The sequence below is a fragment of the Lonchura striata genome, chromosome 11 (genome assembly GCF_050655825.1).
Source record: "Lonchura striata isolate lonStrDom1 chromosome 11, ASM5065582v1, whole genome shotgun sequence".
In the NCBI taxonomy this organism is placed as follows: Eukaryota; Metazoa; Chordata; class Aves; order Passeriformes; family Estrildidae; genus Lonchura; species Lonchura striata.
This window is the reverse complement of record NC_140713.1, coordinates 25322705-25347730: the sequence shown is the minus strand read 5'-3', so window position 1 is coordinate 25347730 and position 25026 is coordinate 25322705. Positions and strand designations below refer to the sequence as shown.

At 48.1% G+C, this 25026-nt stretch overlaps 1 protein-coding gene across 1 annotated transcript in view; it reads right to left on the bottom strand.

The window, feature by feature from the left end:
- LOC110468758 (uncharacterized) overlaps positions 1 to 25026 on the bottom strand; it is an 86004-nt gene that overhangs the window by 10643 nt on the left and 50335 nt on the right. The window contains exon 7 of the mRNA XM_085589152.1: positions 14443 to 14510. Coding sequence (XP_085445278.1) covers positions 14443 to 14510 — 68 coding nt within the window. The remainder of the gene's footprint in view (positions 1 to 14442; positions 14511 to 25026) is intronic.

Genomic DNA, 25026 nt, shown 5'->3' with positions numbered 1-25026 from the left:
GCTCTTTGTATGCACAGCTGTACCTGGCCTGAAGCAGGGCTGAGCAAAGTGTAAGGCAGCAGATCTGCCACTAACATGTAACAAGGGAGCACAGGGGCAATAAAGAAGGTTGGGATGGGGCAAACAAAATACCTGCCTTCCCACCTGAAGGAAGCCACAGCCAGCCCTGTGGCACTGCAGGGGCATTGGAACCACACTTGCACAAGGCCGGAGAGCCCCTGAGGATATACTGTCTGCTGTAACCTGGTTCTCTCTGATGGCTGTGGCTCTCCTCCCAGCCTTGGCCTGGATGAGCGCTCCTGTGAAGCTGTCCTCACCTGACACCTGGGGAATAGGACAGATTCAGAGAAATCCAGGTGCTGCAGTGCATAGCCAGAGCAGCCACCAACAGCAATTCCCTCAAAGGCAGAGGAACAAAAATGCCTAATGGTGAGAACACTTCTACCATCCCACAGCCGCAATTGGGAATGATGAGTCTGGCCCTCAGCAGAAAGTGTTTACAAAATTATAAGTTTTAAGTTACTTCTTTTGAATTTTTGACCCTTGAGGGTTTTGCTTTTGTGCTTTTCTTGTAAAGCACTGGAAAGTGAAGGACAGGGGTTTTTTTAATTGCAGCCAAAGCCTGAGATTCTGTTCTTCCTGCTTGATTTTACAACAAGAGCTTCAAAAAATCAACAAAAAATCAGGAAACCCAGAACTGAGCCTTGTGATCTGCTCTGGCTGCAGGAGTGCCAGAAATCCACAGCAGTGCTACCTGGCCATGGGTGGGCTCTGCCACGCGGCCTCCTCCCTGCCCTGTGAATCCAGATTTTCAACTCAAGGGTGCAATTCCTTTTTTATGAGCTGCCTGTCTCTTTTTGTTTAGCTAAGAGTGGTTGGAGCCCTTCCCCCACCTCCTTTTCCACTGCTGCTCTGGTTTTATTCAATTCAACACTTGAGGGAACTGCAGATGAAATGTCTCTGAATCTAAATTGCCAGCGATAGATCTAACAGCCTTTTCCCCTCTCCCCTCCCTGAACTCCCCTCAGACAGAAAGCTCCAACACATTGTCTCCAGCTGCAGAATGGCAGCACCAGGGTGGGAACATGGCAGGGAGGGCATGGTGTGCAGGCAGGTGAAGGGGCTGGAGAGCCCCTCGCTGCCCGTCGTGCCTGGGTGCCCAAGCACTGCCAGGCTTGGTATGGGGCTTGTGATGCTAGGTGGGCAAATAGTGTAGGAAAGGCTAGGAATGGGTAAACATTTTCTTTCCATGGGGAAAACCTTTGACCTTAGAGCACAGAAAAGTAGTCAAAAGGAAAAATGAGGCAAAGAGAAAGGCAGAATCAAAGCTGGGAGACACAGAGGAATTAGGAGCCCCAAGGAAGAGGCTCTATGGAGCAGCTCCCTACACAGAGCTGGGATTCATGGCATTATCTTCATGCTGGGGAAATTAAATTATTTTTGTCCTTTGGCTGGAGAGAAAAATAATAAAATATTGTCAGAATATTACTGAAACAATAAATATTTTTTTCTGAGTTTGGAGACAGAAGGTGAAGCACTAAGTGTAATGAGAAATGAAACACTTCACTGGAGTCCAAAGCTTTGTGATATTGAAACCTAAAGACAACAGCTTAAAAACATCAACTTTGCAATGTCAATATTATTTTATGGAAAAGATCAGTTAGTGTGTTAGTTCACAACCATAAATGGTGCCCACTTGCACTCTGATAATAAAAACCACAACTGAGCTCTGTCTTGCTCCCATAGTCCTTAAGTCCCATTCACTCCTCATACACAGGTGGTATAGGAAATTCCCTCCCAATGGAAGAAGACGTTGAGAACAAAACAAATAAATGGAATATAAAAATAAACATACCAAGAAGCATCATGCTGACTGCATTATAGATTTTCATACTTAATTAAAAGAAAAGCTGCCTTTGGGTATCTGTTAGGGGAATAGAACCCTGCTGTAGAATCTGTGGCCTGTCCAGGGTCTGGAACTGTGCAGGTTTCCACGGAAATCTGGCTTATTATTTGCAGTGAGAGATTCCTCATCACAAGAGGTTTTCTGCTGTGGATACAGCAGTTTTACACCTGTCATGAAGAATAATCAGACAGCCTGGCTTTGTTTAAAGCACTGGGAAGGGGACTGCTGGGTAAATGTGTGTTTTCACACACTGTGTGTGAAAAGGAGCGGAAAAGGGATCATATGGCAACATCTGAACACCACCAAGACAGTCCTTCTGGCAGAGCTCTGCATTGTATCAGTGGAAAAGTTGGGGTTTTCTGATGAAATAAGAAATCTGCTACTGGGCAGCTCAAATAACATAAATCTTCCCTGCCCAACATTCCTGTGTCCTGATTCACTGGGTGAAGGGTGCAAATGTGTTCCTCCCACCACTCATTTCCCCTTGCTGCAGCATCCATCTCTGGCTGGAGTATCAGTTGCAGTCTCCTTTTCAGGCTGTATGAGCTGTCTACCCCAAACCACCCACCACACCCCCGGACACCCCTGATTCTGCAGCTCAGCATGAGCCCTCATGAAAACAGCTCCTCTGAGGGGACAGGAATTCCCAGCATCTGCTCTCGCTTACTGAACACCCCTCTGAATCCTGCCTTTAAGAGCGGTCACCTGTCTGGAGCAAGGCCTGCCTCAAGAGAGTGCAGCTTGAGCTAAAACAAGTAGATCCTGTAGACTACGAGCAGATGGGTAAAGGGCTCCAGGGCAGTGCAGTGCAGCAGAGAGGAGACACTGATCCTACCTGGGCTAAAACCTGCACGGACAAACAGCAGGACTGAGCTGGGCTGTGGGAGGGAACACCAGCACGGTGCCCTCGCTGCCCTGGCACAGGCAGGTCCAGCTGCAGGAGCCCAGCACAGGCTCCCGGTGGAGTGGCAGTCGCATGGACAGACTGAGGGCTGGCAGTGGAGCCCCTCTCCCTCTGAAGAGCTGCCAGTGGCAGTACGGTTCTCGCAGAACCTCATCAGCCATTGCTGACAGGTTTCAAGGTGAGATGGAAAAGTATCACAAGCTAAAAGTAAAAGATATAGGAGGAAGACTTTAACCTCACTCTGCAATCACACTAACTTTGTCAGAATAAGTCCGAGCTGAATCCTGCTGCCTCACAACTTCCCACTCTGGAAAGTGCTCAGGCACAGACATTTTCCATTGGCTGCCCGTTGCAGGCACAAGGGAGAGACTCCAACATCATGTCAGCACAGCAGCACCACCAACAAATGCTGCAGCAGTAATGGAAGGCTGCTGTGATGCAAAAGCAGCAAGGTCACAAGATATGTCCAAGAGCCTTTGGAAAGGCAAAGGCTCTCAAGATATTGCAGAGGGAAGCTCAGAATTGCTCTCAGTTCATTAGGCTTTGCCTGAGGGGTTTTCTTCCAATATTAACTACAAACAAGCTTAAGGTTTCGTGCATGCAATGCAGAAAGGTGAAGGGGAAGGTTTACCAAAAGCCATTTGTAAGTATGCTAAAGCAATTCATATCTGTTTTTAACACTCATCAAATATACTGTGTACTAAGTCACCTTAAACAAGAACATTGGAAAAGATCTGTCAATACAAGAGCATCTTTTTCTGCATAGAAATTTTACATCAATGCTGGCTAAGAGTCTGTGCATAAATTACACATCGGAGAACACACAGTGCAATTTCCTTCCCTCCAGGCACTGACACTGTGTTCCCCTGCAGCCCGCCTGTTCCTCCGAGCTTTATGACCCTGGTGAGATGAGCTCTCGCTGTTTTTTCCCTCGTTACATTCTGATATTTCAAAGCATGGCCTGTTCTCACTCCCATCTCCCTGCTTCACATTATTAATGAATTGGAAAGCAGACATCATTAGTTTTTGGAGACCATTTCTTTTAAAATTTACAGAACCCTTCATCTGAATCCCCAGAGCCAGTCTGCTGTTCTCATCTTGGAATCTTATTAGCATCATATCTCCTGGATCCTGCCATGCAAACTGCATTGCTATGCACTTTCCAGCACTTGACCCTTTTGCGGACGGAATTAATTTTCTCTTTGAAGCCGGAGCAGCATGCTGTTGTGCTTGTTAAAGGAATAAAACTCATGGTGGAAGAGAGAAAATAAGCAGAGGTTATTCTCAGTTAAATATAGGCCACAATGAGTTTTATATAGGCAGGCTGAGAGAGATTGGCTAAAAGAAATAATAGATTGATGACGCTTTTTTACCAGAAACATTTCCCAAAATAGCAGGCAAATAAACTGATGGATAATGCTCACTGAGAATTTCTGAGTTTATAGCTTCTCCTCTTCAGCAGCATTGCCCTTCTTTGCAACAATCTGAATCTGCCACCTGTTTCTGTATCCAAAATACCCCTAGACTTCTGGTGAATTAATGGTGACTTTTGGTGGAATTAATCTGAAAATTGCAAAGAACCAGAATTTGCTCCTGGCAATGGAAAGGTGCCCAACTTCCTATGAAGTGCTTAAATCAAAACTCTGGTAAAGAGCTCTTTCTCTAAAAGAGTGTAATATCTAGCACCCCAAGAACATTAGTGTCATTGCTACTATCCACTTAAAAGGCACAACATCCCTAACACCTGAAGTAAAGTAGTGCTAGAAGATGTGAAGTGTTTGTTGCTCAGTCTGGGCTATTTCTTACTGCACAGGACTCCTGGAACTGAAAAACACCCCTCCCTCACCTGCAGTGTTTTTACAATTTTGCTTCTGCTGTCTGGTTTTAGCAGCAGTCTTTACTATGACTGCTCTAGAGGAAATTCCTTAGATGAAGACTTCATCCCTTTCCAGAAATTCACCAGGAATATGTTAAGAAAAACTGCAGAAGTTTATTTCAGTAACTTCTTGCAAAAACCACAAAGCCAGAGAGCCCAGAACATCAGAGCAAGTCTTACACCTTCACTATCAGAAATAGGACCAGGCTGGACTCAGGAACTGGAACATGGTTCCAGGAACTGGAACATGGTTTTGCATGGGGTGGTCACCAGTTTAAATAGATAGCTGACTGGATTGCTCTTTTCTTATGGCTGGGCAGTGGTTCAAATGAAAGGAGGAAAGAGGAATCCAGCTCATCCTAACCACACAAGGAAACCAGAACCCTGGAGTCCTATCATGTCATGGAGTCTAAAGGAAGAGTTAAAGCTCCTGAGCTAGGCAGGACTGGAAGCAACTAATTCATCTCTGCACACACCTGCCCTGTCCATCATAGCCAGCCCAGAGGTCAGCCCTGAAGATGGTCTTTGCCTTTGAAGGTTGGCTTTACCTCATTTAACTCACAAACAGACAAATTTTGACAGCACCATCCAGGCACTTCTTCCAACACTCCATGGAGGCCATGTCAGAGGCCATGTCAGAGGCACCCCAATCACCTCTCCCTCCCCTTCCTATCTTGCCATGAGCCATAACATTAGTCTGCCTGGGAAAGAAAAGATCCCAGGCACAGGTACCTCAGGCAGGGGTAGGACAGTGCCTCATGGTGTACAGCAAACCCAAATGTATTTTCCAGGCTACTGAGCTAGTAACACTGGGTGAGCGAGTATCACGTCCATTATCTTATCCTTTAACTTGTCCTCCAAAGAGCTGATACTCACTCTTTTCTCCTCATTTACTCTTCACCTTCTGCAAACATGGCAGTTGGTGCAGAATTCATCAGGCAAACAGTGTTACAGCAGCAGCACGAGTGCCAGAGAAAGACTGGCAAGAGCTTATGAATAGCACAGTGGATGATCTATAGCCAAAGCCATGGGCAAGTGCTAGCCATTAGTCTGGGCGCTGGTAATGCACTCCCTGAGTCCATTACTCACCAATCCATCAGGCAGCCTGCTACAGACAGAGAGATTCCAGCACTTCTAAATCTGTAAAGCGATGGCTGGCAGCCTGCACTACATGCCCTAGGTTACAAGGGCATAGAGGAAGACAATTCATTTTATGTCATAGCCAGTATTTCTTCTTCTCCTTTTCTGTGTGTACTTAAGAAATGGACCTTCTATTATCTGCAGATTGATAGCCAAGAGAATGCTCTGGTGTCTCTGATCACATTTACTACTGAGAAAGCTTTCAAAGGATGATGAACCTCGCAGTTCTCATTAGATGGACTAAGTATGGAAACATGCAAAAGTGCAGATGGAATTTCTTAATTTATGAACAGTGCTTACAGTAGAACTATTTCAGAGAAACACTACAATTACAAGACATTATTGGAACATTGGATATGAAAGAATCAAGGTTGCCAGCATAATCTGGGACCTTGTGCATAAGCATTTGCTATGGGCTCTGATGCACATCTCACACTTTCCTGTACCTATTAATTCATGCATTCACAGAAAAGGCATCAGTCAGTGCTTCCTACCACAGCTCAGTGTCTGACTCCAGCTCCAACTTGTATCTAGTGTCCACTTTTCAAACCTCTCACAGAACTTTGCTATTAATCTGCTTGTGGAATTTCTATGACATTCATCACTCTTATTCTTCAAGGGCAGTCCCTAATCTCAACATCCCTGCAAGAAAAAGTTTTATTATCTGCACTTTCAAAGTGCCAAGTGGAGACAAAGAGAGACTTAAGTGCAAGACTTGTCCTCTAATTTTAGGAGGTTGGTTCAAGGTGCCTAGTTCTAATTTGTGAAGCACTTAACAACTTTATAGCACTTCATATGTTTCAAGCAAAACTGTGAGTACTCAGCAATTCTGCAAAGAAATACATTCCTTCTCCAGCTGAGGAAGACAAGGAGTTATCTGCAAGGATCCTGGCTTGTCTGCTGTCTGCAGTAACACAACCCTGTGGCTGTACCTGTCACTAAAGGCAACTCCCCAGCGAGACAGCTCTGAAGCCACTGCTTGCCATCCACCAACACTTTCAGGTTTCACAACAGTGGGGTGAGGAGTCCCTCACATGACAACCATGAACCACGTCTGCCACATGCTGATCCATTTCCATTGCAGGATCTGAGCACACAGCAGGTCACCAAAGAACAGGCACTCACACCTGAGGCTGGGCTGAATCACACCAGCGTGGCAGGCTCTGTAGTTTGGGAATGTAGGTCAGGAAATGGCAAGAAATCAAAAAGAGAATATTTCATAGGAAATGTCAATACTACTTTTATGTAACAATATAAGTCAATATTTACATGTAAATTAAACACAGGAACTTTACACATTACAATACAAATTGCAAATTAATTTTGAATACCTGGTTCTAAGTACCTTTTTAACTTTCCCTTGCCACAGCTGAAGTCTGTAATGATGAACACACCAAACCCTCCCTCTTCTCCAACCTGATGCTGTTTTCTTTGTCCACCACTGCCTCAACATCTATTCTAACTTTGTATTCAGCAGTCTGAGCATAAATAGGAAATGCCACTCTTGTCCAACACAGGTGGATTCAGGTTGCAGTAAGCACCCGAAATTTCTCATTTCATGCATTTTGAACACACAGATTTGTAATTCAAAACCACTGACATGTTTTAGCTTGTTTTCCTTTTTGGGAGCCTGTCTGGCCATAGAAGAAACAGGCAGCCAGAAGCATGAGGCATGGCCAACACAACCCATTGGAGCTCCCACTCCCTGCCCTGGCCAGAACAAAGGCTGGGAAGCAGGGAAATGGAAGAATGAATGACAAATGGAAAAACCATGCAAAGAAAAGCATATGAGTCTGGCAGAACTAAAATCAAAGCTCTGTCATCCCAAGGAACATCACCATCCCAAAGAAGGAGGATGAGGCACACAGCCGATGAAATGGGAGCAGTAGGAATTCATTTGCCTTGGAGGCATCCCTACACATGAACTCACACAGGCACGGAGGAAACCTCACTCTGCTATTCCTGCAGGGAGCCCTCACCCTCAGGCTAACCCTAAAGCAAGCATTAACCTACTTATTGTGCCCTGGGGCAGTTTGTAGGGTGAGGAATCTGCCAGTTTGGGAGGAAGGGGAGCAGATGCCATCTCAGTACAGTATCTGAGTACAATATTTTATGGTCACCTGAGAGCAACATGAACTTCTTGTCATTTTGGCAGAGTTGGGCTAAGGCAAGGCACCCTCCTGTCCTTATTTTGAGCCATCTCCTTCCATGAATAGACAAAGTGTAACTTCATTAGAAGTGTCACCATTTTAGGAGCCCTTTTCTGGGGCAGCTTTGGAACCTTCAGCTTCTTCCTTCTGCCATTAAAGCCCTCATTAAAGCAGTGAGGGCCCAGGCTGAGTCACCTGTGCCACGTCTGTTCTGCTCATCTCACAGGATGGGAGAGGGACAAGGGACATGACCACCCACTCTGCTTGCAAAACCCTTCCAAAATCTCAGCTGCTCTCAAAGAGCCAAACACCACCTGCCAAAGTGGGGGAGTGCCAAGACCTCCTTTCTCTGGGTATATGCTCATGAGGTTTGAGCAGCCTTTGTCTCTTTAGGAGGTTTGTCCTGCACCACCTGTTTCTCTGGCTCACCACCGAACCCCAAAAACCTGCTGTAATCCTGGATCTTCAGGATCAAACAGCAGTGCTTCCATTCAAGTATATGACGGCAGCAGCAGGAGACACTGCTGCAGTTTTTAGCACGGGTCATCATGGTGCTACCTTTGAGACACACATCTGTATGTACTAGAGCAGAAAGTCCCAGTTCTGGGGACAGCACAGTGACAGTGGCAAAAACAAACTAAACAGAATCACTGAGCTGGAAAAGTGAGTGGGCACCACTAGGTTGGGCAAAACACGAGAAAGGGTGACAGAGTGTCTGGGGGAGCAGGAGCCACAGGCACTGTGTGAGCAGGCAAACAGGGGAGGCAGCTGCTGGCAGCGAAGTGAATGGCAGTGCTGAGCAGCTGCAGTGATGATCTGCAGCAGTACTGCTGGCCTTTGCTGGAGGGCTTTCACCTGTACTGCGACAGCTACAGACAGTGATGTTCCCTACCTCATACCTTGGAATGCACACTTAAGAAAGGAACATATGGTTCTAAGGAAGAGAAACACCAGATCTCTCCAGAGAAGAGCTTAATCCTACAAAATCTGCTCCTTCAAGTTACTGAAGAAAAGTCTAAGTGTCTGAATTCCACTGTGCCAAGATATTTAACATATAATTTCCAATCAGAGCTCTATCTTTACAAGCACAGATCAGCTGCAGTGACCACTGTGAAGAGAGTACCAGAGACACAAACAGGCTGGTCTGATGCTCGGGACCTTAACATCAGGATGAATCTTAACAAGGATCCTGATTTCTGCCAGGAATTCAGCAGCCTGTCCTGTTTTGCTGAAGAAGCTGTCCACACAGCACCACTTTCTTCCCCAAGTGTGCAGCATCCTGATAAAATCTGCCTGTAGCATCTTTGATGCTTTTGAGTAATTCTTGTGATACAGAATTGTGCTGTATTGCTTCATCTCACTGAAATCTTTGCCTCCATCGAACCCAGGACCAGTGGTCTGGCTGCCATCCTGCCATCCTAATTTTATCTGCACCAGGAACATGGGAGCTGGACATTTACACTGTGATTGCTTTAATTTTATTTATTTTCTCTGTCCTACAAGTGATCAGCTTGCTTCTTTATAAAGCCTGAAGTCAGCTTTAATCTACTTAGCTGGGATTAATGAGAGATTTGTTAAAGATTTAAAGATTTTACACACTTTGCTTACAAATGCTTTTAACTATTACCATCAGGCAAAAAGCCCCATGCAGGCAAGCCATTCCTGATGCTGGGCACATCCATCAGGTGTGCCAAGGCTGGTGATGTTATGCTAATGGCTGATGCTTTTTGCTGACACACGGTGCCCTCATGGACCTGCTCAGACAGTGCTTAAAATCTGTTTGTATCTCACCCTTCTTCCGGAAGACTGAGTAAGGGAGGGAAAAGAGCTGCCAGCTCAGAATGTGGGTCATTGCACTGGCATCAGCAACTGCCACTGCCACAGAGTTTGGCATCAATAGGAGTGGAAAACTGGGATTATCCATCCAGCTGAGGCTGGCATTGCCTGATGGTGCATGCCTTACCCAGGAGAGGTGGGAAGGAAACTGCAGTTTCCTGGGGGCTATCTGTGACTGTGTCCTACTGCTGAAAACAGCATTGGTACTGGAAGAATGGAAGCAGGTGATGGAGTGACTCTAACTTGAATGGGAACCCTTTCTGGAAATGGTAACAACAGGTAATGACAGTAGGCACATGGCTAAACTGTGTTCTGCTGGGGAGCCCCAGGCACGGAGGAGCCACAGATCACAAGTCCCTGGATCTGTGTTTCAGACAATTTATCTCATTGAGGGACGGAGAGCAAGCCCTGCAGGCAAAGACCCCAAGAAGTCATAAAAATATCAGAAAGCAGTATAGAGTGTGAATTGGAGGACCAGAATCAGGACACTGAACATCCCAGAGCAGGATGGGGAGTGGGATCAGCTCCCCATGCAGCCCTTGGCACAAGGAGTGTGACCAGGACCAGTCACCACGCAATTGAGACATGGCAGTGGGCTCTCCCCAAGCAAAGGGTGAGTACCCCCTGACACCTGCAGATTGTCCTACAGGAAGAGCTCTTCCTCCCAGCCATGGCCCAGCCATGACCCAGCCCTGACAGTCTGCCCATCCTTGGTCCCCATCCAGAGAACCACACTAGTCCGGTGTAAGATCTGCTGGTGCTACACTGAAGACCCCAGCAGGGAAGCAAACATCCTTCTCTCACTGCTCTCAGCCCTTCCTGCTCTCCACAAAGCTCCCTACCTCCATGGGGACAAACCAGTTGTTCCTGGTCTTGCACCTTCTCCAGGTCAGACTCAGCTACTTTTCTGTGCCAGCAAGGAGCAGCATGGGGAGAGTCACCCCTGGTGTTGGGGTGACAGTCACCCCTTGATGTGGGGACAGGCACCAACCCCGAGCAGCAACAAACATAAAATGCTTCAGAGTCTGGCTGTGCTGTTGCGTCTCACTGGCGTGTCACACAGACTACGTGCTAGTTTGCCTTGTACCTGATGTGGAGGGTCTCTTCATGTTCCCACACCAGAAATCTCCAGCCACAGGTAAAAGCATAGTCTATGAACTCACTATTTTGTACTGGGGATGCTCAGTGTGACTCTCACTGTCACAGCCTGTACCTGCATCCACTAAACAAACCGCACACAGAGCCACAGTATTTTGAAACTTATGGAAAGTGTGAGATTCTTCGCTTTGGAGGCATCTAACGCCAAAAATTATTTGGAAACAGGGAGACAAACATTTTGGTTTTACAACTGAAATGCAGACTCTTGAGAACAGCAAATCACACTTTCTTGCCCAAAAGCCCTTTCGGGGATTGCACAGAGCTGAGGAAGGCTGACCCTGAGCTGTCCTGACCCCTGGGCTCTCCCATCCCACTGCTTCTCGTCAGATGCTGCCCAAAGTGTCAGGCTGTGACCCTCACAGCTTTCCACGGGCCTGCACATTATTATCTATCCTCTCCCTGTGCAGACAGCTCAAAACGGTGGCTTGCCCAGGTGCAAGATCCCAAATGCACCTTCTTGGTGCTCCCCAGATCACCAGACATGCAAAGAAGAGGGAGAAGAGAAAAGAAAATGTCTTAATACCTGTCCTGAATGTCCGGATATTCCAGAGACCTTTCCAGCTGGCACCGAACGCTGTGGCATCGGACAGGACACTCGGGGTCCCGCCGCAGGCAGTGCCAGCCCTGCAGCTCTCCCCAGGCTCGTGGGGCTCAAAGCCGAGCAGGGACTGGACCTGGCGCAGAGCAAACCAGCAGGAATCCCACTGTGCGGGTCTTGAGGGGCTCCAAGCAGCTCCTCAAGGCACATCGTGTCTATGAGCTCACTTACCTGAAGAGTGCAGGGCTCTGCCGCTGGTGACAGCCCCAAGGGACACGAGCAAGCCCCAGCCGAGCCACCTGTGGGACTGCCCGGCCATCCAGCCCGGTGCCCTGGCCCAAGCCCTGCATCCTCAGAGTAAGTTTGAGGGGAGCAGGTGGGAGCTTGGTGGAGGGAGTAATGGGAAATAAATAAAGCAAGAGGACAGGGTGGGAAGGTGGGCTCCGTTCTCATTCCCAGACGTTTGCACTCCCAGACTCAAGCAGACTTTGCAAAGCGAGTGTGGACCCTCCTGGCAGGGCAGCCAGCAGCTGCCTCTCCATGCTGCAGTTTTTATAAATTCTGGGAAACACTTTTAGACAGACACTGGCACTCATAAATTATACAAGTCATTTGCATATTCCAGTCATGAGACATTATGCAAATGTGACCTGATTTGCATAATGGATTCCTCTTGTCGCTTCACTTGCTTCATGCTTTTAAAAACAAAATGAAATAAAATGAAAGCACAGGAAGGTGAAAGCAGCAAGTTCCCAGCGCTGCTGCGCCTCCTCCTGCCACACTGTCACCCTCACCAGCGGCACGCTGGGGTAAGGGAGAGTGAAAAACCGAAGCTCAGATGGGTTACTTCTCTCGTAATCACAACAAACGAACTTTCCCTCGGTTTGGTGCTTCACCGCAATCAGCCTCAGAGCCTATGGAGGGACTAAGGCGCGGCAGGCAGGACGGGAGCGGGCGGCCGGGGCCCCGCGCGGCGGGAGCGCCCGTGGGCCGCCGCGGGGCTCTGGGCGCGGCGTCCCTGCCGAGCCGCAGGCGCCCCTTCCGCAGGGCCGGTGCCCGGCAGAGGGGCGCGCTTGTGCCGTGGTTTGTGGCAGAGCACAGCGGTGACCTGTGCTGGGACGAGGCAGGAGGCCGGCCCGACTCCCCTGGCAGCGCCGCCCGGCTGCGGGCGCTGCCGGCCCCGGCTCCGCGCCAGGCACCGCCGTGCCAGGCGGCTGGCGGCCGGACCCTGTGGGAAAACTTAACTGTAATTCTTCAGCTTTTAAAATCAATTAACCCGTGTGTTAATTAACATCAAGTCGACGGGAGGAGGAGGAGGAGGGGAGAGCGGGAGGGAGGAGGGAGGAAAAGAGCTGCAAGGGCGGATGGCAGCGGAGTTGGCACAGTGCCATCCATTCAGTGGCAACGCCACAGCTCCCTGCGATCGCGGCAGCGGGTATATGTTACGGGGGCCCTGAGCGCGGGCCAGACAGTGCCGTAGAGCCAAGGGAGATTATCCAGACCCCCAGGAGCAAACGGCAGGCAGCGACCGCAGGCACAAGTGCCAGGATTACAGACCAGGCTGCTCCGCCGCGAGCCCTTCCTCGGACGCACACCATGGGGATGGGACTCCCCCGCCAGCACCGCACCACTCCGGCTTCCAGCACTTTTCCCCCCTTTAGACATCATTCTGCCGCAGTGGAGCCAGCACTACGGATGCTTTCACACCCTGCGAGACAAAGGCCGTCGTCTCCGCCATGACACCGCTCCGTTCCAAGCCGAGGCCGGCATCTTGGAGTCTTTAAAAATAAATGGAAAAGGGAAATGCGAACAATAAACACAGCAATCGAAAAAACCTCATCAACAAACCCCTTGTGCCCGCTCTCCATGCCAGGGGCAACATGGGCATCTGTCGCAGCAGAAGGCGTTTGTGTGGGGCTTGCTTTTTTTTTTTTTTTTTTTTTTTAGCTTTTTTTTCCCTGCAAGCTGTTGGTGTGTTTTGCCATTCAGGTTCGTTTACAATTAATGCCAAAAAAAACCCCAACCACACCCAGCCCAGTCAACAACAAACAAAAGGGAGTAGTCGACATGGAGGGAGAAATGCCCAGAGAAGCTGCAAGAATGCGAACTCCGGCCGATGCCATTTGCCATTTGGACAACCTCAGGGAAAGGTGCCAAATCTGCAGCTCGGGAGGGATCCCGAGGAGGGAACGTGAAGGTCTCCGAACAGCCGAGGGAAGGGAGGAAGGAATACCGCTCTTACAGGGCAGGATCAGCCTGCACACAGCCTCTGCTGGGAGGAGAGGGAATGTTTGACGGTAGCGAGATGCCTGTGTATGCACACGCACACGGAACAGTGCGTACAGACACACAGACACACAGGCACACACCGCCTCGGCTCGGTGCAGAGGAGCTGTGTGAGTGGGGTGAGGAGATGTATGTGTGCCTCTGTGTACACAGGCGCGCGGCCGTGCGGGGGTATTTATTTGTGTGCACGCGTGTAACACACGCAGGGAGATGTATGTTTGTGTGCCTCAGTGCAAGAGAACGACAGGGAGTGAGGAAGAGACAGACACACACACACACACACACACTCACCCACCGTCAGTATGCATCCCACTTTTTGACCTAGGTGTACACAGAAGACAAAATAAAAATCATACTGGAGCAGCAAGCAGGCAGCAGAGATTTATCTACATTCACTGCTATCACCAGGGAGATGAATGGGGCCGATCTGAAGCCCTTCACGAGATCCACTATGGGAGTGAAGGAGGAGGAGGGATGCCACACAGACATGCACAAACTTGAAGACAGAGAGATTTGGAAGGTGCTACTTGTGAAACCCAGGTGGCACTCGGAGGGCGAGCAAGGGAAGGAGCTGTGCGGGCGCTCCGCCGGGTCTGGAGGGCGCAGGGGCTTCTGGACAAGGGCGTCAAAGGACAGCTGGCTACTTACGTTGTCTGCGCTGCTGAGGATCCTGCAAGGTGTTCTGTTGGCACTGGGCGCTGAGCCAGGGAAGGGCACTGGAGACAAAAGGGAGAGACAAAAAAATAAAGTAATACAATGGGAATATTAATTACCTCTCTTGCGGATTTTACAAAACTCACAAAATGTTTTCTTTTTGCCTGGTGGTTTTTTGTTTTTTTTTTGTGTGGATTGGTGCACTTCCCTTCTGCATGGAAAATACTAGCATGGGATCTACAGCCCAGCTACAGGGCTCGGGATTAACAGTGCTGGCATCTTTTGGGCATATTTTTTCTTTTAATGAATGAGCTTTCGCTGTTAATGAGGAATAATCGTTTGGCTAATGAGCTTTGAAACATTAAGAGAAAAGAGGGTTTTTTCCCGTTAATTGCCCTGGTGCAACCGCATGGATGGATTACAAAAGACAGCAGTAGGAATGCAGTACAAAGAGGAGAAATGTCTCCTGGAGTGGGATAAATGCAGAGTTGGGTGATACATCCCTGCACCTCTCCTTCCTTCGCTCCCTCTTACTCCCTCTCTGCCAACTGCTATGGGTTTCCATAACTCCGCAATCAAAGTGGATGCTCGGGGAAGATTATTATAGTCAAACAGTGAAGCGTCGGCGGCTAATGTCTCCAGTGTTTAATCATCATACAGTAGAATGGTTTTATGCATATTTCATTTGCATATCATTAAACCACGCTAGCGCGGGACATTCAGAGCTGGAGAGGTACAAAGTTGGGGGGAGAGAGTGGGAGAGCGAGAACGAGACAGAGGGAGGAAGGTCCCTGTGATGCGTATCTTCAAAAGCCAGGGACTTGTTCCATGATCTGTCTTCTACTTTTACTAAAATCATGATGACTTGGAAATCTTTGAAGTTGGATATAACCTTGGATTCTTCTAATTCCAGCAGAGTGATGTATTAGAAAGGGGGGAATGATGCTGCGCTAGACATTTAAAGGAATATAAGCTCCAGTGGAATGGAAATAGGAGCTCTTTGGGGAATGAACTAGCAGAGCCAGCCACAGCTTCAACATCACACTGCTGTGTTCATGCTGGTGAAGGATACCAATGTAATACAAAAGAAATGAAGACAGCATATACATTAAGATGGGGATTATATTTACTCTTTTCCTTTTTAAAGGCACAAAGCAGGATGGAACCAGCGGTAATTTACACGCTAATTAGCAAACTGTTGCCTCTTTTTGTGTTTGTTTTTCTTCTCTATTTTGGAGAGGGGCGTTTTCACCACTGAAGTGATTAATCAATTATTTGGTAGCACAGATCCTTCTCCACTGGCATTGATCAGGAAGAGAAGGTGGTGGCTGTGGGGGGAGGAATACAGTGGGCTCTTTGTAGATCTTATACATGCACAACATATTAATTGGGGTCTTTATAAAGCTCCTTCAATAGACTATTTCTTTCCTGGAAACCAGCAGCTGGTTAGCCACCGTTGGCGACTCTTCAAACATCCCTTTGGCTGGGGGCAGTTCTGCCGCTGTTTGTTGTTGTGCTTTATTTTCTCTGTCCACAGCGGGGGCTGTGGCTGCAACGCTCCCACTGCCCGCGCTTCTGTACAGGAGATGGACAGACAGGATCAGCACCAAGACAATCTCTTGAGCTGGACGGGGAACTTTGCTTCCAAATGAAATGCTGTTTTATATTTAAATTACCTTCCTTTTCCTCCCCACTTCTCTTCTTCTCCATGTCTTTGTGTCGGTTATGAATATTCAGATGAGCTGTGATGTGATTACACTGTACAATTACTTGTGTCCTGATAGAGGCAAAGGCACTGAGGAAAGACAGAGCCAGATGAGCTTGGAGCTCATTTGGGGTTTGTTTTCCGTATTTTCCCCCATCTCTGTGGCACTGCGGCACATGCAGATGTCGCTGTTGTTCTTCATAAAGCCCTAATGATATGCAAAAGCATAACGACCCCATTTGGGTTCAGAGCATCAACGAAATATTATTGGGGGGGAAATCCTAACTGAAGGAATGTCCACATAAATTATTTTTATTTAAATCAAGAGGTGGCAGTGAAGCAGAGGACGTCACATGAATGCATGCATAATGTGAGCACACAGAAAGGTTATCGCCAAGGAGAAGAGGGTTTTGCACTGTGCCTGGGACAAACAGGCTCATTTGGGGAAATCGTTCAGCCCACCATGTGATTTGCTTATTTATCACCATTCATCCCTCAGCCAGGGCACCTGGCATGCTCGCTGCTGGAGACCTGGAGTGCTGGGAGCTGCCTGGATGATTCCTAGTTATTCAGAAACACCAAGAAGTGTGCTGTGGAAGGGGGACAGGAGAAAAGGAACCAGAGGGAGAATGCTTTAAGTGCTGCAGCTCAGTGACAAAGGAGGGGATCAACGATGGAGAGACAACAGGCCATCCAGGCTGATGCCAGGCTGGCATGCACGCTTCCCAAGGGACAGAGCGCTGACACAGTGGCTGCTGGGCCCCCACCACAGGTCAGTGGGACACGGGGTCTTGGGGCAGAGCAGCTCTGGCCACTGTGCCACTGGGAAGCCTGCTTGGGACAGGGAGTCCAGAGCTGGCCAGATCCACCCTCACCCATTTTCCTCAGAATAGTGAGTGTTACCTGGATGTAATGAGACAAAAACCTGTGGGGAACAGGACCCCTTGGTTGCTCTGTTCAGCGGCTTTTCTGGACCAGGACCTGCACTCATATGCATCAGCAAGGAGTGAACAAAGAGAGGCAGAGTGAGCCAGCAGCCAACAGCAGTGCTGTTGTGACATCAGCCGTGTGACATCAGCTCAGGGATCTGTGCCTCATATGTTTGCCCTGCACTGATCCTGGACAGCTCTACAGCCTCCTCACACCCTTGGTGGTGGGCAGGAGTTGGGCTGCAGAAAGAGGTGGTCCCAGGGAGAGAGAAATGTTTTCCTCCTCTCAAAAAGGGAGAGGCAGGTAGAGAGGAAGGTCAGCTGCAGATGGGACCCACTGTGAGAGAATCATCCTCTGCCCCTGTCTCTGGCCATGCACAGACCATACCTGTGGCTCCAGAAAGGCTCCTGAGCAGTCCCTTGGTGGTCAGAGCAGAGTGGCCCCACTGTCTCTTAAAGTCTCACAGGCACAGCAGTAGTGTGAGAGCCTGCCCAAAGGAAGCTGTGACCCCAGGCACACAGCAACCAGGGGCCTTAGGCCAGCCTCAAAGGAACACTGGAGACAGTATGGTTACACTCTAGTCTGTGTCTAAGGACCAGTGTACAGAGGGTGCTGTAGACAAGACAGCAGCTGCTGCCCCATGCTGTTCAGACTCCACAGGCCCATCCAGCAGTCACCTCTCTCCATTCCCTTCCCACATCTCAACAGATGTGTCCCTTCTGCACTCCCTCTTCTGCAAAGGTGCCAAGGAGACTGAGAAATGGCAACAGGCTGATCAAATCCAGGACACCAGGATGGCCTCTTGGGAGCAATTCCAAACCTGGGCTTGCCACTACAAACTACCTGCAAAAAATCCAGACATCAAGGATAACCCAATGGCAAACTGGCCCAGCAGCTGTGTGTGAATGTCCTGCCCGTGTCCATGCAGCCTCTCAGGTGCACGGCTCAGGCTTGTTGCCACCCTGGTGAGAAGGAATCTGCAGTCAAACCAGCCCAGACCCAGTGAGCAGCCCAAAGCTGTCTGTGAGGAACAGAGCAGCCATGATCAGATGGAATGATCTGAGCAGATCATAGAATCATATCCTGGAATAGTTTGGGTTGGAAGGGTGCTTAATGAAAATCTAGTTCCACCCCATCGACTGCCCAGCCCATGGCTTCCTGACCCCAGCCCTGTGACACTGCAGGTCTGGACACTGCAGAATGCCAACCCCGATGGTGCCACCTGGATCTGCCTTATCTTTCTGGTCTCCAGCCTCAAAGCAGCTCAGTACCAAGGTGTCCAGACCAAACAGAGCCTGGGAATATGGAACAACCAAAACCAAGAGAAAGCAACTCTACAGAAAGACTATGCCCCCACCACACCCTTATCATTCCAGGAGCTGAACCTTTGCCCACTGGTTTTTGCAGGGCAGGATGCCCAGTCCTTAATGGTGCCTTGGCATGCCATGAGCCTTAGAGAAGAAATTAAGGGCAAAGCCTGCGCAGAAACCTGCCCCAAGATGCAGGGTAAGACAAGGACTCACAGACAGGCTGGGTGGCACAAACATGGTGGTGCAGTGTCACCAATCCCTTCCCATGTCCCTGCTGATGGACAGCCCTCCCTGCCAGCTCCACATGCCTGTCCACTCTGCCATAGATCCTGGTGTAGTTAGGTGCAGCCCATCACCCTAACAGTGGCTGGCTGACAGCCTCAGAGGATTTTTTGACCCAGACATGGAGCAGGCTTCAGGGCAGATCCATGGCTATAGCCATGGCCTCACTTGGCTGGCACTTCTCCTGCTCAAGGTTCCTGCTGCCGTTGCACATCAGACATGATCTGGCATTCCCAGAGGAGCCCAAAGGCTGGGGATTGGACAGGGGAGTCCAGCGGCCTGCTGCCTGCTCCTTGGGTAGAGAAACCCCCAGGGAAGATGGAAGGAAGCGTAGGACCAAACCCAGTCAGAGTCACTCTTTCTACAGGTGCTGCCAAAGAGGAGCAGGAAGGGGTCTGTGCTCTGTGGTGGGAAAATGAGTGTGCAGCATAGTGGGTGAGGCAGAAGAAGTGGGGGTGCAGCACACAGTGAGTTGACCCATGACACCCCTGTGGAGCATCTGGCACCCCGCTCTGCACAGTGCCCAACATGCTCAAGTGGTTCCTGCCACTTCCTGACATGCACAGATGGGAAATACAACCCCCCAGGGTCCAAGACACTCAGATTGCCACCACTTGGAATGGTCAATTGACCATTTGGGAGTCTCCTCATGGAGACTTTAGGAAAGGGCTGCTCCCAGAGCACTGTAGGAGCCATTGTGTTTTCTGTCAATTCACCAAATACCCTGAAGATATTGCTAGTTAGGAAAAGGAAATTCAAGCATGTATAGAATATATTGCTATTCAAAACACCAAAATAATTGTTTTGCAAATAGTAGCACTGTTGAAGAGGGGAGAGAAGTACATCAGTCATTTGATATTACATATAAGCAGTTTATTAAAGAATTAAATATTTATAGACTATAAGGCAAGCAGGGCAATGAGTTGCAAACAGCTTGCTGAGAAGTATGTTATAAACATTGAGTCTGTCAGGGACTAATAAAGTATGGAGAACACAAATGTTTTATAAAATCACCAGGCCAGTGATGAATGATGAGATGCTACAGAACCCATGAAGGTTCTTGCTGCACCATGACCCCAGAGCCAGCACAGGAGGGATGGATTGGATGGGGCTCTGTGGCTGCAGACATGCCAAGCACTGATGGGAATGCACATGATTCAGTGCTTGGAGAAATTAGATTTTTCACATTATTCTAAACACAGATATATCAATAGGAAGTTCAGGAATTTTCAGAGAGTTCAAGGCACTTCCCTCTTTAGCTTTTTATTGCAGCTAATCTTCCATTTCCAACAAAATTAAAGTTTGTGACTCATTAAGGTCCCCTCCCAGCAAAGCTGTTGCCTGGCCTCCCCTTCCCTAAAGAGACAGCCCCAGGCACCAACTTCCCTGTCCCCAGCAGTCCTCTGGAGCATCCACATTCATGTTTGGAGAGCAGCAGCTCTCTCCATTACAGACACAGCACATTTGCAAGGAACAACTAAGATATTCAGAGGCTGAACAAGAGGAACAGATAGGTGGTGGCAGACCCCAAGGACAGAAATACCTTTCTTTTGGCAACACTGGGGGAAATGGCAGCTGATGGTAGTCATGGGCATTTTTTCCTGCATGAAACAGACAGGTTTTATTTTCCAACAGACATCTGTCACAGCAGTCATGAGGAGATTGCTGTCTGTTAGTAGTGGAGATGAAAGACTCTCCAGACTACTTTATATTTTTGTGCAGTCAAGCCCAGGCCCAGAAGTGATTTTTAATGTAGGGTGGACTAATGCCTTTGGTCACGTCCAGGCAGATTCCTAATTGCTGTCCCCACAGTTTCAAGCCTGGTGAGGTGGATGAAACTCCCAAGGGGTCCAGGCATTCACAGCTGTTTGGAATTCAGTCTCTTTGCAAGCCATCAGGACTCAGACCCACCTGAAGCTACCAGTCCCCGCTGATGCCGTTCCTCAGGCTGGGACCACCCTCCCGAGGCAGCAGCCAGAGCTGACACACAGGGTCTGCCCAGAGATGGGGAAGGAGCATGGCTGGTGCCTCCTTCCTGACTCAGGTAAGTCCTTATGAGGCACCAACGTTAATTAACAGAAGAATAAGCAGGCTAAGAACTGTCTGGGGTTGGTGAAAACAGATTCCATTTAGTAGGCAGAGAAAATACTCCATTTGCCAGCTGCTCTTTCTGCACTCATACAAGGTGGGAAATTTTCATCCTCTGAGATATAATTAAGACAGATTTTTTTTTAAAAAATAATTTGCAGTAATTATTCAAGCTTATTTGCCAGGGAGGGTATATCAGACTAAATTTTGGGTTAAATAGCAACCTTTGTTGTCCTGTGTGGAAATGATTATAGCAAGGTTCAGGTCTCAGCAGACTCAAAGGCTACAGAAGGTGTATGAAAAAACTCAGCCCTATCAAAGGCATAAACCCCATTAGTTCCAGATGGATTGCTTGAGTGGTTTCTCTCTCTCGAGCCCAGAGCCTGTTAGCTTCAGGGGTTTCTGCAGGAAAGTGTGGTACCTCCCAGAGAGCATCATAACCAAATTCTGCTGTTTCTGTGCTGCTAGAGCTGCTGCTGTCAGCACATGCTCCACCACTGACTAAGCCCTACAAGGATCCCTAAGCACGATCCCAAGCCAGGACAATATTCACCGAGTTTGTGTTCCTTTCTCCCTGTTCTCCCTTCCACCAGCCCAGCTCTCACCTCTTCCCACACCAGCACACCACGACATTTTGCACCCTCAAATAGATTTCTATACCCCAGTGATTTTACCAAATATTACTGTATCCCTCTCCTTCCCTGCAATCCTAAAATCGTGGAGCACAGTGCCATATACTGGGGCTTACTGGTGGCCAGGGTCGTGCCTCCATTGCACTGACAAGCTCTCTGCAGGACACAAAGCCCAGCTTTCCTCCAGGAGGAGGAGGAGGAGGAGGAGGAGGAGCAGGATGTCTTCTCACCTCCCATGGGATGTTACCCCACATCAGCACCCAGACTGCCTCTGCTTTGGCTCCGATGCCAGCACAAGGAAGGTGCAGGAACAAATTTCAAAGCTGAGAGGGGAGGAACACTGGAACACTCCCTTTCAGCACGGTCAGTTATTTAGGTTAAACAGCTCCAGAAACTCCACCCCTGATTTCTAAGGAGGGGGTCTGCAGCAAAGACCAGCAATATTTAAACATTTGCATTGTGAGGACAGAAGTGAGATAACCTGAAAAACTCACAACTACTTCCCTGGTCAGCCCTTGGACCGCATCACTGCTGAGGCATTTGTGCTATAGAATGTCAGATAGTCATGTTTATTTTCTTAATCATATAATTAGAAGGGACATTTGGCAGTGGACCTACTGCCTCATGACTGCTTGCAGAGGAAAATTTCTGCATCTTGTTAAAAAGATCATGATTAAGTCAACACCTGACTTATCCCAGTTGCTTTTTTCCTGTATTCCTGTTCTCTCAGAGCACTCATATCTGCTGATGTCTCTGAACACTCTGGGCAGGGACAGCTGGACAGCTGTGCCTGGAGCCAGAGCTGGGCAGTGGAAGGGTGAACATGCACGGGGATCTTTGGATGACAGAGCCTTGGACCCTCAGCATGATAGAAAAGGGTTTTGCAGGTCTTCCAACAGACAGTAACACAATAAACACCCCCAAACTTGTCTACTACTACAAAAACGTTTTATTACAGAAAAGCTTCCAAATTGAAAATAATCAATGTGCTTTTAGGAGCCTGTACTCACCGAAAGAAGAGAGGTGATTTTAGAAGCTACTGTTAGAATCTGCTCTCTCCTCCTCCCTTTTCAACCAAGGAAAATCATAAGAAAAAGGGGCAGAAGGAAAACAATTTCACAGGAATTCCACAGCTTTGCTGTCCTGATAGTATCTTACCAAAACTATGTTACTGTTTACTGTTCCATTGTTTATCCTTGTCACTGTGGGTTTAGGGTTTTTTATGTCCAGGTGTATTCACTAAATACTAAGTAAAAGAACATGACTGCTTGTGTCTAACCGTACCGGGATCTAAATAGTGATCAGTCACTGACAGAATTTGCATCCAATGCCATGTGGCACACACCTCCCATGCACTTGGGGTAAAACATACAGATCACAGACTCACAGCACTGTTTGGGCTGGCAGGAACCTTCAGAGGTCCCACCCCTGACGTGAGCAGGAACAAGGAGGCCTTTTCCTTTCATTTTGCAAAAAGGTGTCTCTGAGTTCCCAGAAAACAGGTAATACAACATGGACAGTTACACTGAACACCTACAGACAGATTGACCAGAGCACTTTCAAAAGAACCTCAGCAGTCCACAGACCTGAGGTTCCAGGCTGCTGATCCAACCTAGTGGCTATTTAAGCCAGTAAGTCTTAAACACAGGAAACTAACTATTCCTTTTTTCCTTGGCAGCAGCATCTTCACGTTTGAAAGCTGTTGTCATATCAGCCTCCTCTGCTGTTATCATAGAATTTGTACCTAGGACCCAAAAGACAGGACAGACTAGAGCTGGAATGCTGCCTCTACTTTTGCTGACTCATCTGTTCAGAAGTATGAGCAACCATTCTAGAAGCAATATCACATACCACCAAAAGCTTCCCAAAGCTGATTCCCAGCCTACATTTACCTTCATAAATAAATGTAGAGAATCAAGTTGTTATCTTCTTATCAAAACCCACACAAGACTGGCCCAAAATAGCACGTTCCCTTAGCAAAGGGTTCCCACTGGTTCATTGTTCATTCACTCCTGTAGAAATAATCCATTCTGTTTGTATGAGTGTGCTGAAATGGCTTGAGGGGTGAGATGGATTCCTAAAGTGTCCAGCCCTGTGTGGTTCATAATCAGTGCACTTGAGAAGGAACAGGTCAGGTGCTAATCTGTGCTGTTTTGTCTGCCACAAAAAGCAGCATTTGACACATCAAGGGTTTGCACTGAATTCCTGCAGCAGATGTGCAGCTACTTGCAGGACATGAGCTGTGCACACCTGGAGAGACCAGTCAGAGCAGTGGGAGCTGAGGTGATCACCACGTCAGGCCTGCCATCAGCCTGCCTGCCTCTGGCATGAAATCCACCTGTCTCCACTGATCACTGTTTAATTCAAAGGGTGTTTTAAAGGATGTGATTTTAATGAGCACACAGCTCAGACCAGGAATACTGTATTTCTTTCTCCTGAGTGATGAAGTGAGCACTTGGACTCTTTGCATTGATTTCTAATCTGCTATTTCATACTCTGAGAGTGAGCCCTGGAAACCACATTCTCTCAGCTGCTCTTTGAGGGTTTCTGTAAGTAAGAGCAGCTGAGGCTGGTCAGGCCAAAAGGGAGGGCCCAAATATCAGACTTTTAAACCTTACTCAGCCCACAGCTCTTCAGCCTGGCCAACCAGAGTAATAATAATAAGAACAATAATAATCATAGTAGTAATGAGAGAAGATGTGCAGACTTTGATGCAAAGGAGCTCAAAATGGAGCTCTGCTCCTTGGGTTGTAGGCAAGTCCCACCCTCCCAGGGCAGGCAAAATGTTTGGAAGACAAGAAGTTAAAAGCACATGGATCTATAATCAGAAAGGCAAAGGCACACACTGACCCAACCCCAGATCCACTCCTGAGCACACCTGGCTTTTGTCACATTCCCTGTGTGCACCAGAGCCAGGGCTGGGCAGGAGCCTGTTCTTGGTTCCTAAGAGCCTGATTTGCAGGAAAGCCCCCAACACAGTCACACTGCTTTCTCCAAACAGCACAGGGACTGCACTCCTTCCCATATAAACCTGGGTCGGGTTTCTGACAAGGAACACCTGTAATTAAAATGACAAAAATCTTTCTAGATGCAGAGGAGACCTTTATTATTTGTTACTATAAGGCAAAGGCTTATAGTTTTTTTTCATTGCAGTCATTTTTGTTTCAGAGGTCACAAAATACACCCTCCTCTCCTTAAACACACAGCACTGGGTATTTAATTCCTGTGCATTCTGAAAAACTGCATCCCACAGATGTTGATGCCTACTGCCTGCAGGTCCTCTGATCAGGTCCCAGCCACCCTCACACCACCCACTCCTGTAATTTCTGTGGAGCCAGAAATATTCTTTAGACTCATCGGCTGCTGTGAAGCCAGAGCTGTAAAGTCAGATCTTTTCCTCCTTTAAATGTGACTGGCTATTTACTCCCTAACAATTCTGCTTCAGAGCTGATTTAGCATTTTTATTGGAATGTGAAAGCTCTTAAAAGAAGAAAAAAATCTAATCAGGCAGAAGAGATAGAAAACTTGCTGAATTTTTTCTCCCCCCTTTGCACCCCTTCAATCCTATCAAAAGCACATCTTCCATTCATTGCTTCCCCATGTCATTATGACAAGCGGCTACAAATCAATA